At 38.7% G+C, this 20,129-nt stretch overlaps 1 protein-coding gene across 3 annotated transcripts in view; it reads right to left on the reverse strand.

Moving 5' to 3' along the window:
- DDX4 (DEAD-box helicase 4) overlaps positions 1-20,129 on the reverse strand; it is a gene marked incomplete at both ends in the record, with an annotated part of 84,936 nt that overhangs the window by 37,869 nt on the left and 26,938 nt on the right. For 2 of the 3 annotated variants that reach the window (XM_079702222.1, XM_079702220.1), the window contains 3 exons: positions 881-931; positions 9,986-10,063; positions 12,786-12,863. In XM_079702222.1, the coding sequence (XP_079558348.1) occupies positions 881-931; positions 9,986-10,063; positions 12,786-12,863 (207 nt within the window). Of the gene's footprint in view, positions 1-876; positions 932-9,985; positions 10,064-12,785; positions 12,864-20,129 lie in introns of all 3 variants that reach the window. The other variant, XM_079702221.1, reaches the window with a different exon arrangement.

The raw sequence follows: 20,129 nt of genomic DNA on the forward strand, positions 1-20,129 counted from the left end.
TGAGAATCACAGTTAAGATCAAGTCTCAAATATTTAATGAAGATAGGTGACATTTACCGTTTACCATGAATGTGTCTGGGACTAAGCTTCGTGCTTTTACACAGATTCTCATTTAGTGTGCCTAACAAGCTATAAAATGAATGGTCTCCAGTCTACAGAAGAGGAAATTGTGGCTCCGAGAAATTAAGCAACTTGCTCTATGTTATTCAACAAGCAGATAGCAGAGCAGGGACATGAAACAAAGTCTGGAACTCCAAAGTGTATTATGTTATAAAGATTCCATAGATTAGTGGTTACCAAACAAAAGAGGCATCAGAGTCACCAGGGATGCTTTTTAAATACAGGTTCCAGGGCCTCACCCAAATCTACTCAACCAGGCTCTCCTGGAAAAGTACTGTTAATTATTGTAGTCTACCTTCTGGTAACATTACTCTATTCTCATCATTCTCTGTGTTCCTCCAAACCAGAGTGTCAGTACCTCTGACAGAAATGTCTTTGATTTCAGCAGTGATCCACAGTCTCATGAATCTTTTTCCACTGTTAATACTTATTTGAGTCTGAATAAAGACCTACATGTCTCAAACTGTATTTATATATGAAAGTGGAATTCTGATTCTTGACTTGCTTTATCTACTATCCTCTTTTTCTTAAGGAAGCACAGCATTCAAAAGTTGCACTTTATAGATTAATTAAGACAGGTGACAATAGGCCAAATTAGGATGGCTCAATTCTTGGTTAAGACTCTGGCTATAGCTGCGTTATAAAACGGGTTTAAATAAAATAGAACCGGAACAGACTAAGATAATTAATCTTAGTTTCTCTTTAGCAGGTACTCTGGACACTAAATTCTTAAGTCACTACAAAAAAACAATGAACTTACCTCTCCAGAAACCAGAGCTATCACCTTCTTCAAACTTGTTATTTGAAAAACCTACAAAAAATATAAAATTAAACTTGCACATTTCTGAAAACAACAATTACCTATACCTTTGTAGAAGAAAGAAAGAAAAAGAGAGAGAAAAAGAGAAACATAGAAACAAAGAAACACACTCTTTATAGGGACTTCTAGTTTTGATGCCCCTTTAAAACAGTATAAACCACATACAACTGTATATATAAACAGTGAATGAGAATTCATACACATTGTATGACAACTTCTTCCTTGTGTCAGTTTATTAAAATACCAGCCAATCTTATATTACCTCAAATGTCATATATTCCTCTATATGTATATGGCTGTGTGTGTATATATATCACTATAACCACTATGTACTTTCTATTCAAAATATAAAAACTTTTTAAACTTTATAAATTAATTTGTAATCTCTTATCTGCTGGAGGACAATACAACTAAATTATAATCCAATATTCAATAATTTTCCCCTTCTCAATAACAAGGAAATTCGGCCAACTTCTTTTTGTTTATAAAATTTAAAAGAAACAATCTTTCATCAAGCTCTGCTTTCAAATTTCTCATTTAATAAAAACTTGTGGGTCGGAGCGCAGGGAGCTGACTGGGGCTGGCGGCAGGAAGAGAGCCTGAAGGGGTTAGTGCACCACGGCTAGCCCGGAGGCAGTCCGGGGAAAGGGTCTGGAGCTGCCGAAGAGGCAAGAGGCTTTTTCTTCCCTTTTGTTTCCTGGTGCGCGAGGAGAGGGCATTAAGAGGGCTGCTGTGGGAAGCGCTGGAGACGGGCGCGAGCCGCGGCTAAAGGCGCGGACCCCGGAGACGGGCGTGGGACGCTGGGGCTGCTGCTGCTGCCGCCGCCGCGGGGCCTGTGTGCGAGCGCGGGTCACTGTCCGCCCCGCCTTCCGGGGGGCCTGTGCACCCCGCCACTGCCGGGGTCCCGGAACCCGGGGACGGCTTTCCCGGGAAAGCACACGGAGCGCCTCGGGCTGGTGCAACGTCACGCCGGCCTCTGCCGCCGCAGGCCCGCCCCGCACTGCGTACCCCTCCCTCCCCTCTGCCTGAGTGAGCCAGAGCCCCCGAATCAGCGGCTCCTTTAAACCCGTCCTGTCTGAGCGAAGAACGGACGCCCTGCGGGACCTACGCGCAGAGGCGGGGCCGGTCCAAGGCTGAGACCCGGGAGCTGTGAGAGCAGAGACAGGGAAATCTCTCTGTGCAGCCTCCGAGGCAGCGGATTAAAGCTCCACGGCCCATTTGATGTGCCCTGCGTCTGTGGAGTGCATGAATGGACAGCGAATCATCCCAAATTGAGGAAGTGGACTTTGAGGACAAGATTTAAGACCTTCCCCCCTTCTCCTCTTTTTACAACGAATTATCCCAAATTAAGGAGGTGGACTTAGCAAGATTTCAGACTTCTCGCCCTTTTCCTCTTTTTACAACGAAGTAACCCAAATTGAGGAAGTAGACTTGGAGAGCAAGATTTTTTATTTTTCCCCCTGCTCTCTTTTTGTGAATGTGTATGTGTAATCTTCTGTGTAAGATTCTCTCTGCATAGCTTTGCTTCCACCATATGTCCCAGGGTTCTATCGGTCCGTGTTTTTTTTCAATAATTACTTTTTAATTTTAATAACGCTACTATATTTCATACTTTATTCTATTTTACTTTACCTGCTCTTTCTTTTTTTCCTACCTTCCCTTCCTCACTCCCTCCCTCCGCCCCTCCTTTCCTTCTTTCTCTTTCTTTCCTCCCTCCCTCCCTTCTTCCTTTCACTTGCTTTTTCTTTCCTTCCTCCCTCCCTCCCACCCCTCTTCCTTTCACTTTCTTTTTCTTTCCTTCCTCCCTCCCTCCCTCCTGTCTTTCTTTCTTTCCTTCCTCCCTCCCTCCTTTCTTCCTTTCTTCCTTCCTTTCTTTCCTTCTTCCTTTCTTTCTCTCTCTCTTTCTTCTACTAATTCTTTCTTTCTATTTCTTCTCCCTTTTATTCTGAGCCGGGTAGATGAAAGGCTCTTGGTGCTGCAGCCACGAGTCAGTGCTGTGCCTCTGAAGTGGGAGAGCCAACTTCAGGACACGGGTCCACAAGAGACCTCCCAGCTCCACATAATATCAAGCAGCGAAAATCTCCCAGAGATCTCCATCTCAACACCAGCACCCAGCTTCAGTCAACGACCAGCAAACTACAGTGCTGGTCACCCTATGCCAAGCAACTAGCAAGGCAGGAACACAACCTCACCCATTAACAGAGAGGCTGCCTAAAAACATAATAAGGCCACAGGCACCCCAAAACACACCACCAGACGTGTACCTGTCCACCAGAAAGACAAGATCGAGCCTCAACCACCAGAACACAGGCTCTAGTCCCCCCCACCAGGAAGGCTACACAGCCTACTGAAACAACCTTGGCCACTGGGGACAGACACCAAAAACAACAGGAACTACGAATCTGCAGCCTGCAAAAAGGAGACCCCAAACACAGTAACATAAGCAAAATGAGAAGACAGAAAAACACACAGCAGGTGAAGGAGCAAGATAAAAACCTACCAGGCCTAACAAATGAAGAGGTAATAGGCAGTCTACCTGAAAAAGAATTCAGAATAATGATAGTAAAGCTGATCCAAGATTCTATTTCCAAGATCCAAAATCTTGGAAATAGAATAGACAAAATGCAAGAAACAGTTAACAAGGACCTAGAAGAACTAAAGATGAATCAAGCATCAATTAAAAACACAATAAATGAAATGAAAAATACTCTAGATGGGATCAATAGCAGAATAACTGAGGCAGAAGAACGGATAAGTGAGGTGGAAGATAAAATAGTGGAAAGAACTGCTGCAGAGCAAAATAAAGAAAAAAGAATGAAAAGAACAGAGGACAGTCTCAGAGACCTCTGGGACAACATTAAACGCACCAACATTCGAATTATAGGGGTTCCAGGAGAAGGAGAGAAAAAGAAAGGGACTGAGAAAATATTTGAAGAGATTATAGTTGAAAACTTCCCTAATATGGGAAAGGAAATAGTTAATCAAGTCCAGGAGGCACAGAGAGTCTCATACAGAATAAATCCAAGGAGAAATACACCAAGACACATATTAATCAAACTGTCAAAAATTAAACACAAAGAAATCATATGAAAAGCAGCAAGGGAAAAAAAACAACACACAAGGGAATCCCCATCAGGTTAACAGCTGATCTCTCAGCAGAAACTCTACAAGCCAGAAGGGAGTGGCAGGACATAATTAAAGTGATGAAGGAGAGAAACCTGCAACCAAGATTACTCTACCCAGCAAGGATCTCATTCAGATTTGATGGAGAAATTAAAACCTTTACAGACAAGCAAAAGCTGAGAGAGTTCAGCACCACCAAACCAGCTTTACAACAAATGCTAAAGGAACTTCTCTAGGCAAGAAACACAGCAGAAGGAATATACCTACAAGAACGAACCCAAAGCAATTAAGGAAATGGGAATAGGAACATACATATCAATAATTACCTTAAATGTAAATGGACTAAATGCTCCCACCAAAAGACACAGAGTGGCTGAATGGATACAAAAACAAGACCCATATATATGCTGTCTACAAGAGACCCACTTCAGACCTAGAGACACATACAGATTGAAAGTAAGGGGATGGAAAAAGATATTCCATGCAAATGGAAATCAAAAGAAAGCTGGAGTAGCAATTCTTATATCAGACAAAATAGACTTTAAAATAAAGACTATTAGAAGAGACAAAGAAGGACACTACATAACGATAAAGGGATCGATCCAAGAAGAAGATATAACAATTGTAAATATGTATGCACCCAACATAGGAGCACCTCAATACATAAGGCAAATACTAACAGCCATAAAAGGGGAAATCGACAGTAACACACTCATAGTAGGGGACTTTAACACCCCACTTTCACCAATGGACAGATCATCCAAAATGAAAATAAATAAGGAAACAGAAGCTTTAAATGATACATTAAACAAGATGGACTTAGTTGTTATTTATAGGACATTCCATCCAAAAACAACAGAATACACATTTTTCTCAAGTGCTCATGGAACATTCTCCAGGATAGATCATATCTTGGGTCACAAATCAAGCCTTGGTAAATTTAAGAAAATTGAAATTGTATCAAGTATCTTTTCCGACCACAATGCTATGAGACTAGACATCAATTACAGGAAAAGATCTGTAAAAAATACAAACACATGGAGGCTAAACAATACACTACTCAATAACAAAGTGATCACTGAAGAAATCAAAGAGGAAATAAAAAAATACCTAGAAACAAATGACAATGGAGACACGACGACCCAAAACCTATGGGACGTAGCAAAAGCAGTTCTAAGGGGGAAGTTTATAGCAATACAATCCCACCTTAAGAAACAGGAAACATTTCGAGTAAACAACCTGACCCTGCACCTAAAGCAATTAGAGAAAGAAGAACAAAAAACCCCCAAAGCTAGCAGAAGGAAAGAAATCATAAAGATCAGATCAGAAATAAATGAAAAAGAAATGAAGGAAACGATAGCAAAGATCAACCAAACTAAAAGCTGGTTCTTTGAGAAGTTAAACAAAATAGACAAACCATTAGCCAGACTCATCAAGAAAAAAAGGGAGAAGACTCAAATCAATAGAATTAGAAATGAAAAAGGAGAAGTAACAACTGACACTGCAGAAATACAAAAGATCATGAGAGATTACTACAAGCAACTCTATGCCAATAAAATGGACAACCTGAAAGAAATGGACAAATTCTTAGAAATGCACAACCTGCCAAGACTGAAACAGGAAGAAATAGAAAATATGAATAGACCAATCACAAGCACTGAAATTGAAACTGTGATAAAAAATCTTCCAACAAACAAAAGCCCAGGACCAGATGGCTTCACAGGCGAATTCTATCAAGCATTTAGAGAAGAGCTAACACCTATCCTTCTCAAACTCTTCCAAACAATTTCAGAGGAAGGAACACTCCCAAACTCATTCTATGAGGCCACCATCACCTTGATACCAAAACCAGGCAAGGATGTCACAAAGAAAGAAAACTACAGGCCAATATCACTGATGAACATAGATGCAAAAATCCTCAACAAAATACTAGCAAACAGAATCCAACAGCACATTAAAACGATCATACACCATGATCAAGTGGGGTTTATTCCAGGAATGCAAGGATTCTTCAATATACGCAAATCAATCAATGTGATACACCATATTAACAAGTTGAAGGAGAAAAACCATATGATCATCTCAATAGATGCAGAGAAAGCTTTCGACAAAATTCAACACCCATTTATGATAAAATCCCTGCAGAAAGTAGGCATAGAGGGAACTTTCCTCAACATAATAAAGGCCATATATGACAAACCCACAGCCAACATTGTCCTCAATGGTGAAAAACTGAAACCATTTCCACTAAGATCAGGAATAAGACAAGGCTGCCCACTCTCACCACTCTTATTCAACCTAATTTTGGAAGTTCTAGCCACAGCAATCAGAGAAGAAAAGGAAATAAAAGGAATCCAAATTGGAAAAGAAGAAGTAAAGCTGTCACTGTTTGCAGATGACATGATACTATACATAGAGAATCCTAAAGAGGCTACCAGAAAACTACTAGAGCTAATCAATGAATTCGGTAAAGTAGCAGGATACAAAATTAATGCACAGAAATCTCTGGCATTCCTGTACACTAATGATGAAAAATCTGAAAATGAAATCAAGAAAACACTCCCATTTACCATTGCAACAAAAAGAATAAAATATCTAGGAATAAACCTACCTAAGGAGACAAAAGACCTGTATGAAGAAAATTATAAGACACTGATGAAAGAAATTAAAGATGATACAAATAGATGGAGAGATATACCATGCTCCTGGATTGGAAGAATCAATATTGTGAAAATGACTCTACTACCCAAAGCAATCTACAGATTCAATGCAATCCCTATCAAACTACCACTGGCATTTTTCACAGAACTAGAACAAAAAATTTCAAAATTTGTTTGGAAAAACAAAAGACCCCGAATAGCCAAAGCAATCTTGAGAACGAAAAACGGAGCTGGAGGAATCAGGCTCCCTGACTTCAGACTATACTACAAAGCTACAGTAATCAAGACAGTGTGGTACTGGCACAAAAACAGAAAGATAGCTCAATGGAACAGGATAGAAAGCCCAGAGATAAACCCACGCACATATGGTCAACTTATCTTTGATAAAGGAAGCAGGAATGTACAGTGGAGAAAGGACAGCCTCTTCAATAAGTGGTGCTGGGAAAACTGGACAGGGACATGTAAAAGTATGAGATTAGATCATTCCCTAACACCATACACAAAAATAAGCTCAAAATGGATTAAAGACCTAAATGTAAGGCCAGACACTATCAAACTCTTAGAGGAAAACATAGGCAGAACACTCTATGACATAAATCACAGCAAGATCCTTTTGGACCCACCTCCTAGAGAAATGGAAAGAAAAACAAAGATAAACAAATGGGACCTAATGAAACTTCAAAGCTTTTGCACAGCAAAGGAAACCATAAACAAGACCAAAAGACAACCCTCAGAATGGGAGAAAATATTTGCAAATGAAGCAACTGACAAAGGATTAATCTCCAAAATTTATAAACAGCTCATGCAGCTCAATAGCAAAAAAACAAACAACCCAATCCAAAAATGGGCAGAAGACTTAAATAGGCATTTCTCCAAAGAAGATATACAGACTGCCAACAAACACATGAAAGAATGCTCAACATCATTAATCATTAGAGAAATGCAAATCAAAACTACAATGAGATATCATCTCACACCAGTCAGAATGGCCATCATCAAGAAATCTAAAAACAATAAATGCTGGAGAGGGTGTGGAGAAAAGGGAACACTCTTGCACTGCTGGTGGGAATGTGAATTGGTACAGCCACTATGGAGAACAGTATGGAGGTTCCTTAAAAAACTAAAAATAGAACTACCATATGATCCAGCAATCCCACTACTAGGCATATACCCTGAGAAAACCATAATTCAAAAAGAGACATGTACCAAAATGTTCATTGCAGCTCTATTCACAACAGCCCGGAGCTGGAAACAACCTAAGTGTCCATCATCGGATGAATGGATAAAGAAGATGTGGCACATACATACAATGGAATATTACTCAGCCATAAAAAGAAACGAAACTGAGCTATTTGTAATGAGGTGGATAGATCTAGAGTCTGTCATACAGAGTGAAGTAAAAGACAAATACCGTATGCTAACACATATATATGGAATTTTTTTAAAAATGTCATGAAGAACCTAGGGGTAAAACGGGAATAAAGACACAGACCTACTAGAGAATGGACTTGAGGATATGGGGAGTGGGAAGGGTAAGCTGTGACAAAGCGAAAGAGAGGCATGGACATATATACACTACCAAACGTAAGGTAGATAGATAGTGGGAAGCAGCCGCAGAGCACAGGGAGATCAGCTCGGTGCTTTGTGACCACCTGGAGGGGTGGGATGGGGAGGGTGGGAGGGAGGGAGATGCATGAGGGAAGGGATGTGGGAACAGATGTATATGTATGACTGATTCACTTTGTTATAAAGCAGAAACTAAAAAAAAAACAAAAAACAAAAAAAACTTGTGTCTCCAGATTTATGCATCTCTGGAGCATATAGATATATCTCTAAAATTCATTTTTAAAGCATCCATCAAAATATTCATAAAATTTTGAAAATTTGAGCCTTAATAAAATGATCTTTACTGCAGAGATCCTCAGGGAATAATGTAAGTTAAAACTAATGTCAATATGCAATGCCTATCAATTAGTATCTAACCTAAATAATAAAATACATTAAATTATGGCTTCTGTACTACAGAAACCAATCAGTTACTGTTTGACAGATGTTAAATTTATAGGCAGGGACTTCCCTGGTGGCACAGTGGTTAAGAATCCATCTGCCAATGCAGGGAACATGGGTTTGAGCCCTGGTCAGGGAAGATCCCACATGCCGCGGAGCAACTAAGCCTGTGCGCCACAACTACTGAACCTGCGCTCTAGAGCCCGCGAGCCACAACTACTGAGCCCACATGCCACGACTACTGAAGTCGGCACGCCTAGAGCCCGTGCTCCGCAATGAAGAGTAGTTCCCGCTCGCTGCAAGAGAAAGCCTGCACAGCAATGAAGACCCAACACAGCCAAAAGTAAATAAATAAAAAATATATTTTAAAAAAATCTATATGCAAAATGTCTACATATCAAGTCATTTAACATCTCAGGTTCAACAAATCTAATGTACCCTCCAGCATTAAACCTCTTGGAAATTTAATACCCAATTAGCATATAAAAAATAAGTACCCTTTGGCCTCAATATATGATTGGATGACACTTTTTCCTTGAACAGATATGTAATTTCAAAATAAAGATAATCCCTACAAAAAGACTATATATCACAAAACTTGGATTTTGAGTTATTTTATTCATTTAAATATTTGCAATCTTTGAAGTTGGTTCAGAGAAGGATTACGTTCTACTGCCATCTACAATTGCCCCTTCCCCTCCATACACCTCTCCCAGAAAAGTCAAGTGCTGGGTCTCCAAAATGCTTGAGAAAGTCTTCCACCTACACACTACTGGTCTTGATCTTAAACTCTTACCTAAGTTCTACTTTACAGTTTTTAAAGTTTTTACGGAAAAAAATGTAATTTCAAAGGTTCTACTGGTTCTTTGTTCAAGTAACGATGGAGACTCAGATTCACCTTTGGAAGTATAAGATAGATCTCTTGCTTGTGGGAACAGGGAAATCAAGTCATGAGTATAGTAGAAAAGAACTGGGGTTCACCTGTGGGGTAAATCAATTTGAAGAGATGTTGCAGCAAGTAGCATGGCTATTAAAAAGAAAAAAAAAAAGCGAAATAGAGTAGCAGACACATCCAAAGCAGCATAAACTGCTGCTCTAAACTGTGACTAGGAAAGTGAAAGCACTCCCTTGTGATCCACATGAAGTCTTGGGAAAGGCACACATTTTCTATGTATATTAAAGGGAAACAGAATTCAAAGACTATAAAACATGGGGTCACTTAAGTTTTGATTGTAAGATATCATAAGCAGGTTACCTCTGTTTCCAAAACTCCTTCCAACTCCAAAGCCACCCATTGTGGATGTATTCTCTCTTTTATTAGACTTGCCAGGATCTGAAAAAGTTCAGATAGAGTTAAAACTCTTCAACATACAAAATCAAGTGTGCCATCAATAACTAGGAATTAAATGAACCTGTGGGTTAAGGGAACTCCTAAGGACAAGGAGAGAGTAGTACAGGAACTTATAAAGATAAAATACACCTGCAACTTTTTAAAATCATTAAATTACACCAAAGTAAAAACAAATATACTATTGGTGAAATACAACTGTCTACTAGGTGTTATTTTACTAGTGACCTTTAATCAAGAAATTCAACTCTGATTTTCTATATATTGAAACCTCACCCTGATAGATATTTACATTATACCCCTATGTGAAAGTCATTGCTACTGAAAATTTTACACTGCTGTCCTGTAATTATTCTGTTACTTATTCATTTTTCTAGTACTTCAGTTGCTCTCAGTCTTTCCACTTTTTAAAATTAAAATTAGGAAGGGACTACATAATGAAGAAAAAACTGCTATGAATACCACTCCCCTTTACCTCCCACCCCTCCATAGTATTTCCTCATATCAGCCTTATTAGCTTTATCCCCCACTACATGGCTCTGAATACCCAACATTTTAATTCATAAAACAACTTCCCATACTCCACATTGTGAACTTCTAATATTTTCCACCTTCCTACAGGCTGTTCCTTCAGCATGACATTCCCTGCTTTCCTATTTTTCCTAGCAAAATTCTTTTCACTCTTCAAAAGTCGGGTTCAAAAGCCACCTCTTCAGTGAAGTCCTCCTTCAGTTCTCCATCCATAGTCAATCCTTCAGTCACATTCCCACAGCATACTATGTGTATCTCTTTTTTAGCAATATTTCTTTCCGTGTGTTTCTCTACCACTAAGTTAAGAATTCTGAGGGCAGAGCTGCTATGGCAAGCAGCACAGGTATTTGAAACAAAAACTTAGAACAGACATCCAAAACATCATAAACTGCCACTTCAAACTATCATTGGGATAACTATCATTATCTTGTGATCCTCCTAAACTGTCTTACCTCTATCTGAAATATCCTAGTGCAGAGGAGTTAAGGGATCTGTGAAACTCCTAATGCCAAATGCAAAATTGCATATATGCAACTATCAGTATTTTCATCAGATTCTAAAGAAGTGTGTGATTCAGGAAGTTAAGGCTTTTTAGGCCATACTTCACAGAAGATAAAAAGCTAATCGATATATATGTTAAGCAATTAAGAGTCAATTTCAAAACCATGTGACTAGATATGCAAGTTCTGAGAACAAATATCACAGAGATTGAAAATAGCTGAAATGTTAAATGGATCATTCAGGAAAGGGGTTATACTCATGGATCTTCTATGAATTTCTAGGATTATATGTAGTATTAAAGATAACTTTTTTCTTTTTTTATTTTAATTTTATTGGAGTATAGATGATTTATAATGTATTAGTTTCAGGTGTACAGCAAAGTGATTCAGTTATACATACACATATGTTTATTCTTTTTCAGATTCTTTTCAAAGATAACTTTTTAAAGTATTAACATTTACAAACAGTTTTGATCAGAAATTTAATGTATTTCAACCTACAACATATGGAATTAACAATTTATAGTAAAGTCTCTCTCAGTGATGGCTTTCTCGTTTAAAAAGGCTTTATTCAACAATGTTTAGAAGTCTTCATCAAAAAGTATTATAACCCATTCTAAATTAGGATTTTAGAATATATCTAAATATTAAATAGTTCCCTGAGTATAATATTAAGGTACTTGTATTTCTAATCTTAGTAGTAGCAAACAAAACCCACACTTCAACCTCTTAGCACAACTACATGCTCCAAATCATCAACGACTCTTACTTAATATGCAGGCTTAAAAAACAAAATGTATATAGGCATATTTAACAAATAAATTATTTCCATTAGTAGCAGAAACATGTCAAAACATAAAAGTTCACATTTATGTCAACTGTATTTAAAAATATTAAATTTTCCAAATGGCAAATGAAATACACGCATCAACCTTTAGTTTCCAATGAATAAAAATATCTAGGATTGACGTTTTTCAAAAAATAATACTTAATAAATTCAAGAGTGTCATGTATATTTAAAACTGCCAATTAACCCTAGCTTATGGCATCCCATAAAAGAAATAAATTTATTTAAAAATCCATATGACCATTTAATGAGGTTCTAATAATAAATATTTTGTTGCACTATAATAAAACATAGTGCAGAATATTTTCAGCATTTTAATATCAAATCTAAAAATGGACTGGAGGAAGGTATTCTGCTGGGTCGTTATCTGTCAAATCTAGTGCTGGTTGTTCTAAAAGTAGCAACAAAAAATTCCAATTTGGGGAAAACAACCTCTTAATATTAATGAGCTAACAGACTGCTTTCCATACTGCCTTTTCTTGAGAAATATAAAACTTAAAGAGGTCCTTCACACCATAATCTTTGGAGCTTTTACAAACATTCCTCCCATGCCAACTGTTGGGAACAATAATCACCAACACCTGAAGAAGCTCTGGGAAGCAACTCTCTTTAACCAGTCTATCTAATCAATTTAACTACTGCCTACTATCTTAAAAAAGTAAAGCAGCAAAAAAAAAAAACAGACATCAAAAAAAAAAAACTCATTATCCCAACGAAGTCTACTATACACTAAGTTATAAAAGATTTTACCTTGCACTAAACAGCCATAAAGGCCTCTATTCATTCCACTATTCAACTATTTAACAGACGATTAAGGAAAGATACTTACCCCTGTTTCCCAAACTCCTCCCAGAGGCAAATCTGCTTCTCATTAAACGATCTCTTCGAGAAGATCCATCATCCATTTCTAAAGCAAATAACATTTGAAGCAAGTCAAAATAACAAAAAAAGTACCTTGGTGGTAAGCAAACTTTAAACCTTCTCAAAGTGCCATCCACATGGCAAAGGAAAAATTTTATATAGCACTAAAAAAGATGAAAAGCCTAGTAGAAAAATGGGCTATGAATAAGAATAGGTAGTTCTCCAAAAGAAAGAAAAAAAAAGTGTCTCTCACTCATAATTAAAGAAATTGGAAATCAAAAAAAGGATATAATTTTCTCAACCACAACTGACTGGAAAACAGTTTGCTAATACTGAGACTAGTCAAGGACACAGCAAAACAAGCACAAATCATATACAATATTGAAACTATAAACTGGATCAATCTTGATCCTGATTTTTTAAAAGAAAATACTTTTTGGAAGTATACTAGTATGATTTTCCCTGTGGATACACTCAGATGGTAACAGATACACACAAAGATGTTTTTATAAGCATTGTCTATAACAGCCAAAAATAATCAAAGGAGAATAGGTAAATTACAGTCATCCACAGAACACTGTGCACATTCACAGAACTAAAAACATTAAAGAAGTTGACATTCAACAATAGAATGTTCATAAAAACTGGCCACGTGGAAGGCCAAAATGCAAATTCAACAATTTCAAAAATCAATATCATATATACAAAATTCTCTAATTGCAATGCAATCAAATTGGAAGTTACCAAAAGAAAGACAAATACTGTATATTTTCACTTATATGTGAAATCTAAAAAATAAAGCAAGCAAACAAATACACAACACAGAAAAGAGTAACAGATACAGAAAACAAATAGTGGTTTGCCAGATGGGAGAGGGGTGGGGGAAGGTACAAAATAGGTGAAGGGGATTAAGAGGTACGAACTACCAGTTATAAAATAAATAAATTACAGGGATGTAATGTATAGCACAGGGAATATAGTCAATGTCTTATACCAACTTTGTATGGTGTGTAACTCCAAAAAAATCAAATCACTGTTATATACCTGAAACTAATATGGTATTATAACTCAAGTATACTTCAATTTAAAAAAATTAGAAATTATTAAATACCAAAAAAACTTGATTAAAATCCTCTTACATTTGGAAATGTATTTCTAAAACACTTCTATATAACATAGCACAAAGAAAAAAATTACAATGGAACTTTAGAAATACTTAGAATTGTATGATAAAAATGACATATATCAGGACTTAAATTTTTATACATAAAAAAGGAACTCAAAAAAAAAAGAACTCAAAATTAATGAGCTAAACAGCCATCTCAACTAGTAGGAATGTTAGAAAAAATAAATCACACAAAAGTAAAGGAGGAAAAAAATGGTAAGAGCAGAAATTAATGAAATAGGAAACAAACATATAATAGCAGCTCAACAAAACCAAAACCTAGCTCTTTAGGAAACCAATAACCCACTTTAGGATGAGGGACACACATAGACTGAGAGTGAGGAGATGGAAAAAAGATATTTCATGCAAATGAAAATGACAAGAAAGTGGGGGTAGCAATACTCATATCAGATAAAATCAACTTTAAAACAAAAGCCATAAAAAGAAAGCTAGAGAAGGACACTATATAATGATAAAAGGATCAATACAAGAAGAGGATATTACACTCGTTAACATATATACAGCCAATATAGGAGCACCTAAATACATAAAACAAATACTAACAGACATAAAGGGAGAGATGGATGGGAATACAATAATAGTAGGAGACTTTAACACCCCACTGACATCAATGGACAGATCTTCCAGACTGAAGATCAATAAGACAACAGAGATCCTAAATGACATAATAGAACAGTTAGACTTAATTGATATTTTCAGGACATTACGGTCAAAATGTATACATACTACACATTCTTTCCAAGCACACATGGAACATTCTCTAGGTTAGACCCATACCAGGACACAAAACAAGCCTCAACATATTTTAGATGATAGAAATTATTTCAAGCATCTTTTCTGACTACAATGGCATCAAACTAGAAATCAACCATAGAAAGAGAAACAAGAAAAAAACGATTACAAGGAGACTAAACAACATGCTACAACAAAAACCAATGGGTCAACAATGAGATCAAAGAGGAAATTTTAAAAATACCTTGAGACAAATGACAACAAAAATACAAACACACAAAATCTAAGAGGGAAGTTTACTGTGATATAGACCTTCCTCAAAAAACAAGAAAAACTCTCAAACAAGCAACCTAACCTACCATCTAAAAGAATTAGAAAAAGAAGAACAAACAAAAACTACAGTCACAAGAAGGAGAGAAATAATATAGATCAAAGAGGAAATAAATAAAACAGAGATTAAAAAAAATAGAAAAAACTCAATAAAATCAAGATCTGGTTTTTTTTGAAATAATAAACAAAATCAAGAAACCTCTGGCCAGGCTCACCAAGAAGAAGAGACAGAGGACCCAAAATAAACAAAGTAAGAAATGAAAGAGAATAAATACCAACTAACACTGCAGAAATACAAAAAAACCATCAGAGAATACTATAGACAATTATATGCCAACAAACTGGACAACCTAGGAGAAATGGACAAGTTTCTAGAAACATACAGCCCACCAAAACTGAATCAAGACGAAACAGATAATTTGAACAGGCTGATCACTAGAAGTGAAATAGAAACTGTAATTTAAAAACTCCCTGCAAACAAAAGTCCAGGACTGGATGGCTTCACTGGAGAATTCTAACAAGCATACAAAGAAGAACTAGTACCAATCTTTCTCGAACTCTTCCAAAAGACTGAGAAGAGGGAATACTCCCAAAGTGATTTTATGAAGCCACCATCACCCTGATACCAGACAAAGACACTACCGAAAAAGAAAATTACAGGCTAGTACCTTTGACAAATATAGATGCAAAAATTCTCAACAAAATATTAGCAAACCGAATCCAAACAACACATAAGAAGGATCATACACCATGATCAAGCTGGATTCATCCCAGGGTCACAAGAATGGTTCAACACATGCAAAATCAATGTGACACACCACATCAACAAAACAAAAGACAAAAACCACATGATCATCTCAATAGACTCAGAAAAAGCATTTGATAAAATTCAACATCCATTCATGATTAAAAAAACTCTTACCAAAGTGGGTATGGAGGGAACATATCTAAGCATAACAAAAGCAATTTATGACAAACCCACAGCCAGCATAATACTCAACAGTGAAAAACAACACCTTCATGCCAAAATTTGGAACAAGACAAGTATGCCCACTCTCACCACTTCCATTCAACATAGTATTGAAAGTCCTAGCCACAGCAATCAGACAAGAAAAAGAAATAAAAGATATCCAAATTGGAAAGGAAGAGGTAACATTGTCATTATATGCAGATGACATAATATATACAGAACACCCTAAAGACTCCACACAAAAACTACTAGAACTGATAAACAAATTCAGCAAAGTAGCAGGATACAAGATTAACATACACAAATCTGATGCATTTCTTTACACTAACAATGAAATATCAGAAAGGGAAAGTTTAAAAAAAAATCCCTTTGCAAATCGCATCAAAAACTCCTAAAAGAGAACACAGGCAAAACATTAATTTTTTAATTTATGGGATTAATTTTCAAACAGCTCATACAAACAACTCAATAACAAAAAAACAAACAACCCAATCAAAATATGAGCAGAAGACCTAAATAGACATTTCTCCAAAGGAGGCATACAGATGGCCAACAGGCACATGAAAAGATGCTCAACATTGCTAATTATCAGAGAAATGCAAATCAAAACTATAATGAGGCATCACCTCACATGGGTCAGGATGGCCATCATTTAGAAGTTTACAAATAATAAATGCTGGAGAGGGTGTGGAGAAAAGGGAACTCTCCTACACTGCTGGTGGGAATGTAAATTGGTGCAGCCATTCTGGAAAACAGTATGGAGGTTCCTTAAAAAACTAAAAATAAAGTTACCATATGATCCAGCAATCTCACTCCTGGGCATATCTGGAGAAAACTCTAATTCAAAAAGATACATACACCCCAATGTTCATAGCAGCACTATTTACAATAGCCAAGACTTGGAAGCAACCTAAATGTCCATCAACAGATGAATGGATAAAGAAGATGTGGTATATATGTACAGTGGAATACTGCTCAGTCATAAAAAAGACTGAAATAATGCCATCTGCAGCAACATGGATGGACCCAGAGATTATCATACTAAGTGAAGTCAGAAAAAGACAAATATCATATGATATCCCTTATATGTGAAATCTTAAAAAAATGATACAACTGGGGCTTCCCTGGTGGCGCAGTGGTTGAGAGTCCGTGTGACGATGCAGGAGACGCAGGTTCGTGCCCTGGTCCAGGAAGATCCCACATGCTGCGGAGCGGCTGGGCCCGTGAGCCATGGCTGCTTGTCCTGCGCGTCTGGAGACTGTGCTCCGCAACTGGAGAGGCCACACAGTGAGAGGCCCGTGTACCACAAAAAAGAAAAAAAAGAAAAAAGATACAAATGAACTTATTTACAAAACAGAAACAGACTCACAGACATAAAAACAAACTTATGGTTACCAAAGGGAAAAGGGGAGGGAGGGATAAATTAGGAGTTTGGGATTAGCAGATACAAACTACTATATATAAAATAGACAACAAGGTCCTAGTGTATAACACAGGGAACTATATTCAATATCTTGTAATAAACTATAATGGAAAAGAATCTGAAAAGAACATATGTATGTATATATATGTATAACTGAATCACTTTGCTGTATACCAGAAACTAACACAACATTGTAAGTCAACTATACTTCAATTAAAAAAAAAACTTTTTTAAAGAAACCAATAAAGACTTGCCAGAGTGACAAATCACTAGAAGTCTGATGGAGGCAGGGGGAAGGGAAAGAAAGAAAAGACATAACTGAACAGTCTTTGGAATTTTTTAAAAAAGGAAATAACCTCAAAAACAGCAGGAAGTGCTGTTAAATGGATATAAGGTTTCAATTATGTAAGATAAAAAAGTTTCCAGAGTTCTGCTGAACACTGTGTTTGTCGTTAACAGTAGTGCTGTACACTTAAAAGTTTAGGAGAATAACTCTCGTGTTATATGCTTTTTACAATAAAAAAAAATTACCATGAACAACTTCATAATACCAAATTTAAAACTTAAACAGAAAAGTTCCAAGAAAATTAACTCATCAAAACAGACTCAAGAAGCAAGAAAAGGGCCCGGAGGAAGATGGCGGAAGAGTAAGACGCGGAGATCACCTTCCTCCCCACAGATACATCAGAAATTCATCTACACGTGGAACAACTCCTACAGAACACCTACTGAATGCTGACAGAAGACCTCAGACCCCCCAAAAGGCAAGAAACTCCCCACATACCTGGGTAGGGCAAAAGAAAAAAAGAATAAACAGAGACAATAGGATAGGGACGGGACCTGCACCAGTGGGAGGGAGCCGTGAAGGAGGAAAGGTTTCCACACACTAGAAGCCCCTTCGCGGGCGGAGACTGCAGGTGGCGGAGGGGGAAAGCTTCGGAGTAGCGGAGGAGAGCACAGCAACAGGGGTGTGGAGGGCAAAGCGGAGAGATTCCGGCACAGAGGATCGGTGCCCTCAGGCACACACCAGCCCGAGAGGCTTGTCTGCTTGGCCGCCGGGGCAGGCGGGGCGCGAGCTGAGGCTTGGGTATCGGCTTTCAGTCGGAGCACAGGGAGAGGACTGGGGCTGGCGGCAGGAAGAGAGCCTGAAGGGGTTAGTGCACCACGGCTAGCCCGGAGGCAGTCCGGGGAAAGGGTCTGGAGCTGCCGAAGAGGCAAGAGATTTTTTCTTCCCTTTTGTTTTCTGGTGAGCGAGGAGAGGGCATTAAGAGCGCTGCTTAAAGAAGCACCAGAGACGGGCGCGAGCCGCGGCTAAAAGCACGGACCCCGGAGACGGGCGTGGGACGCTGGGGCTGCTGCTGCCACCGCCACAAGGCCTGTGTGCGAGCGCAGGTCACTGTCCACCCCGCCTTCCGGGGAACCTGTGCACCCCGCCACTGCCGGGGTCCCTGGACCCAGGGGCGGCTTTCCCGGGAAAGCGCACGGAGCGCCTCGGGCTGGTGCAACGTCACGCCGGCCTCGGCCGCCGCAGGCCCGCCCCACACTGCGCGCCCCTCCCTCCCCTCTGCCTGAGTGAGCCAGAACCCCCGAATCAGCGGCTCCTTTAAACCCGTCCTGTCTGAGCGAAGAACGGACGCCCTCCGGCGGCGACCTACGCGCAGAGGCGGGGCCAGGTCCAAGGCTGAGACCCGGGAGCTCTGAGAGCAGAGACAGGGAAATCTCTCTGTGCAGCCTCGGAGGCAGCGGATTAAAGCTCCACGGCCCATTTGATGTGCCCTGCGTCTGTGGAGTGCATAAATGGACAGCGAATCATCCCAAATTGAGGAAGTGGACTTTGAGGACAAGATTTAAGACCTTCCCCCCTTTTCCTCTTTTTACAACGAATTATCCCAAATTGAGGAGGTGGACTTGGAGAGCAAGATTTTTGATTTTTCCCCCTGCTCTCTTTTTGTGAATGTGTATGTGTAATCTTCTGTGTAAGATTCTCTCTGTATAGCTTTGCTTCCACCATATGTCCCAGGGTTCTATCGGTCCGTGTTTTTTTTCAATAATTACTTTTTAATTTTAATAACGCTACTATATTTCATACTTTATTCTATTTTACTTTACCTGCTCTTTTTTTCCTACCTTCCCTTCCTCCCTCCCTCCGCTCCTCCTTTCCTTCTTTTTCTTTCCTCCCTCCCTCCCTCCCACCCTTCTTCTTTCCACTTTCTTTTTCTTTCCTTCCTCCCTCCCTGTCTTTCTTTCTTTCCTTCCTCCCTCCCTCCCTTCTTCCATTCACTCTTCTTTTTGCTTTCATTCCTCCCTCCCTCCCTCCTTTCTTTCTTCCTTCCTTCCTTTCCCTCTCTCTTTCTTTCTTCTACTAATTCTTTCTTTCTACTTTTTCTCCCTTTTATTCTGAGCCGGGTAGATGAAAGGCTCTTGGTGCTGCAGCCACGAGTCAGTGCTGTGCCTCTGAAGTGGGAGAGCCAACTTCAGGACACGGGTCCACAAGAGACCCCCCAGCTCCACATAATATCAAGCAGCGAAAATCTCCCAGAGATCTCCATCTCAACACCAGCACCCAGCTTCAGTCAACGACCAGCAAGCTACAGTGCTGGTCACCCTATGCCAAGCAACTAGCAAGGCAGGAACACAACCCCACCCATTAGCAGAGAGGCTACCTAAAAAC

The sequence above is a fragment of the Hyperoodon ampullatus genome, assembly GCF_949752795.1.
Source record: "Hyperoodon ampullatus genome assembly, chromosome: 4".
NCBI classification, from domain to species: domain Eukaryota; kingdom Metazoa; phylum Chordata; class Mammalia; order Artiodactyla; family Ziphiidae; genus Hyperoodon; species Hyperoodon ampullatus.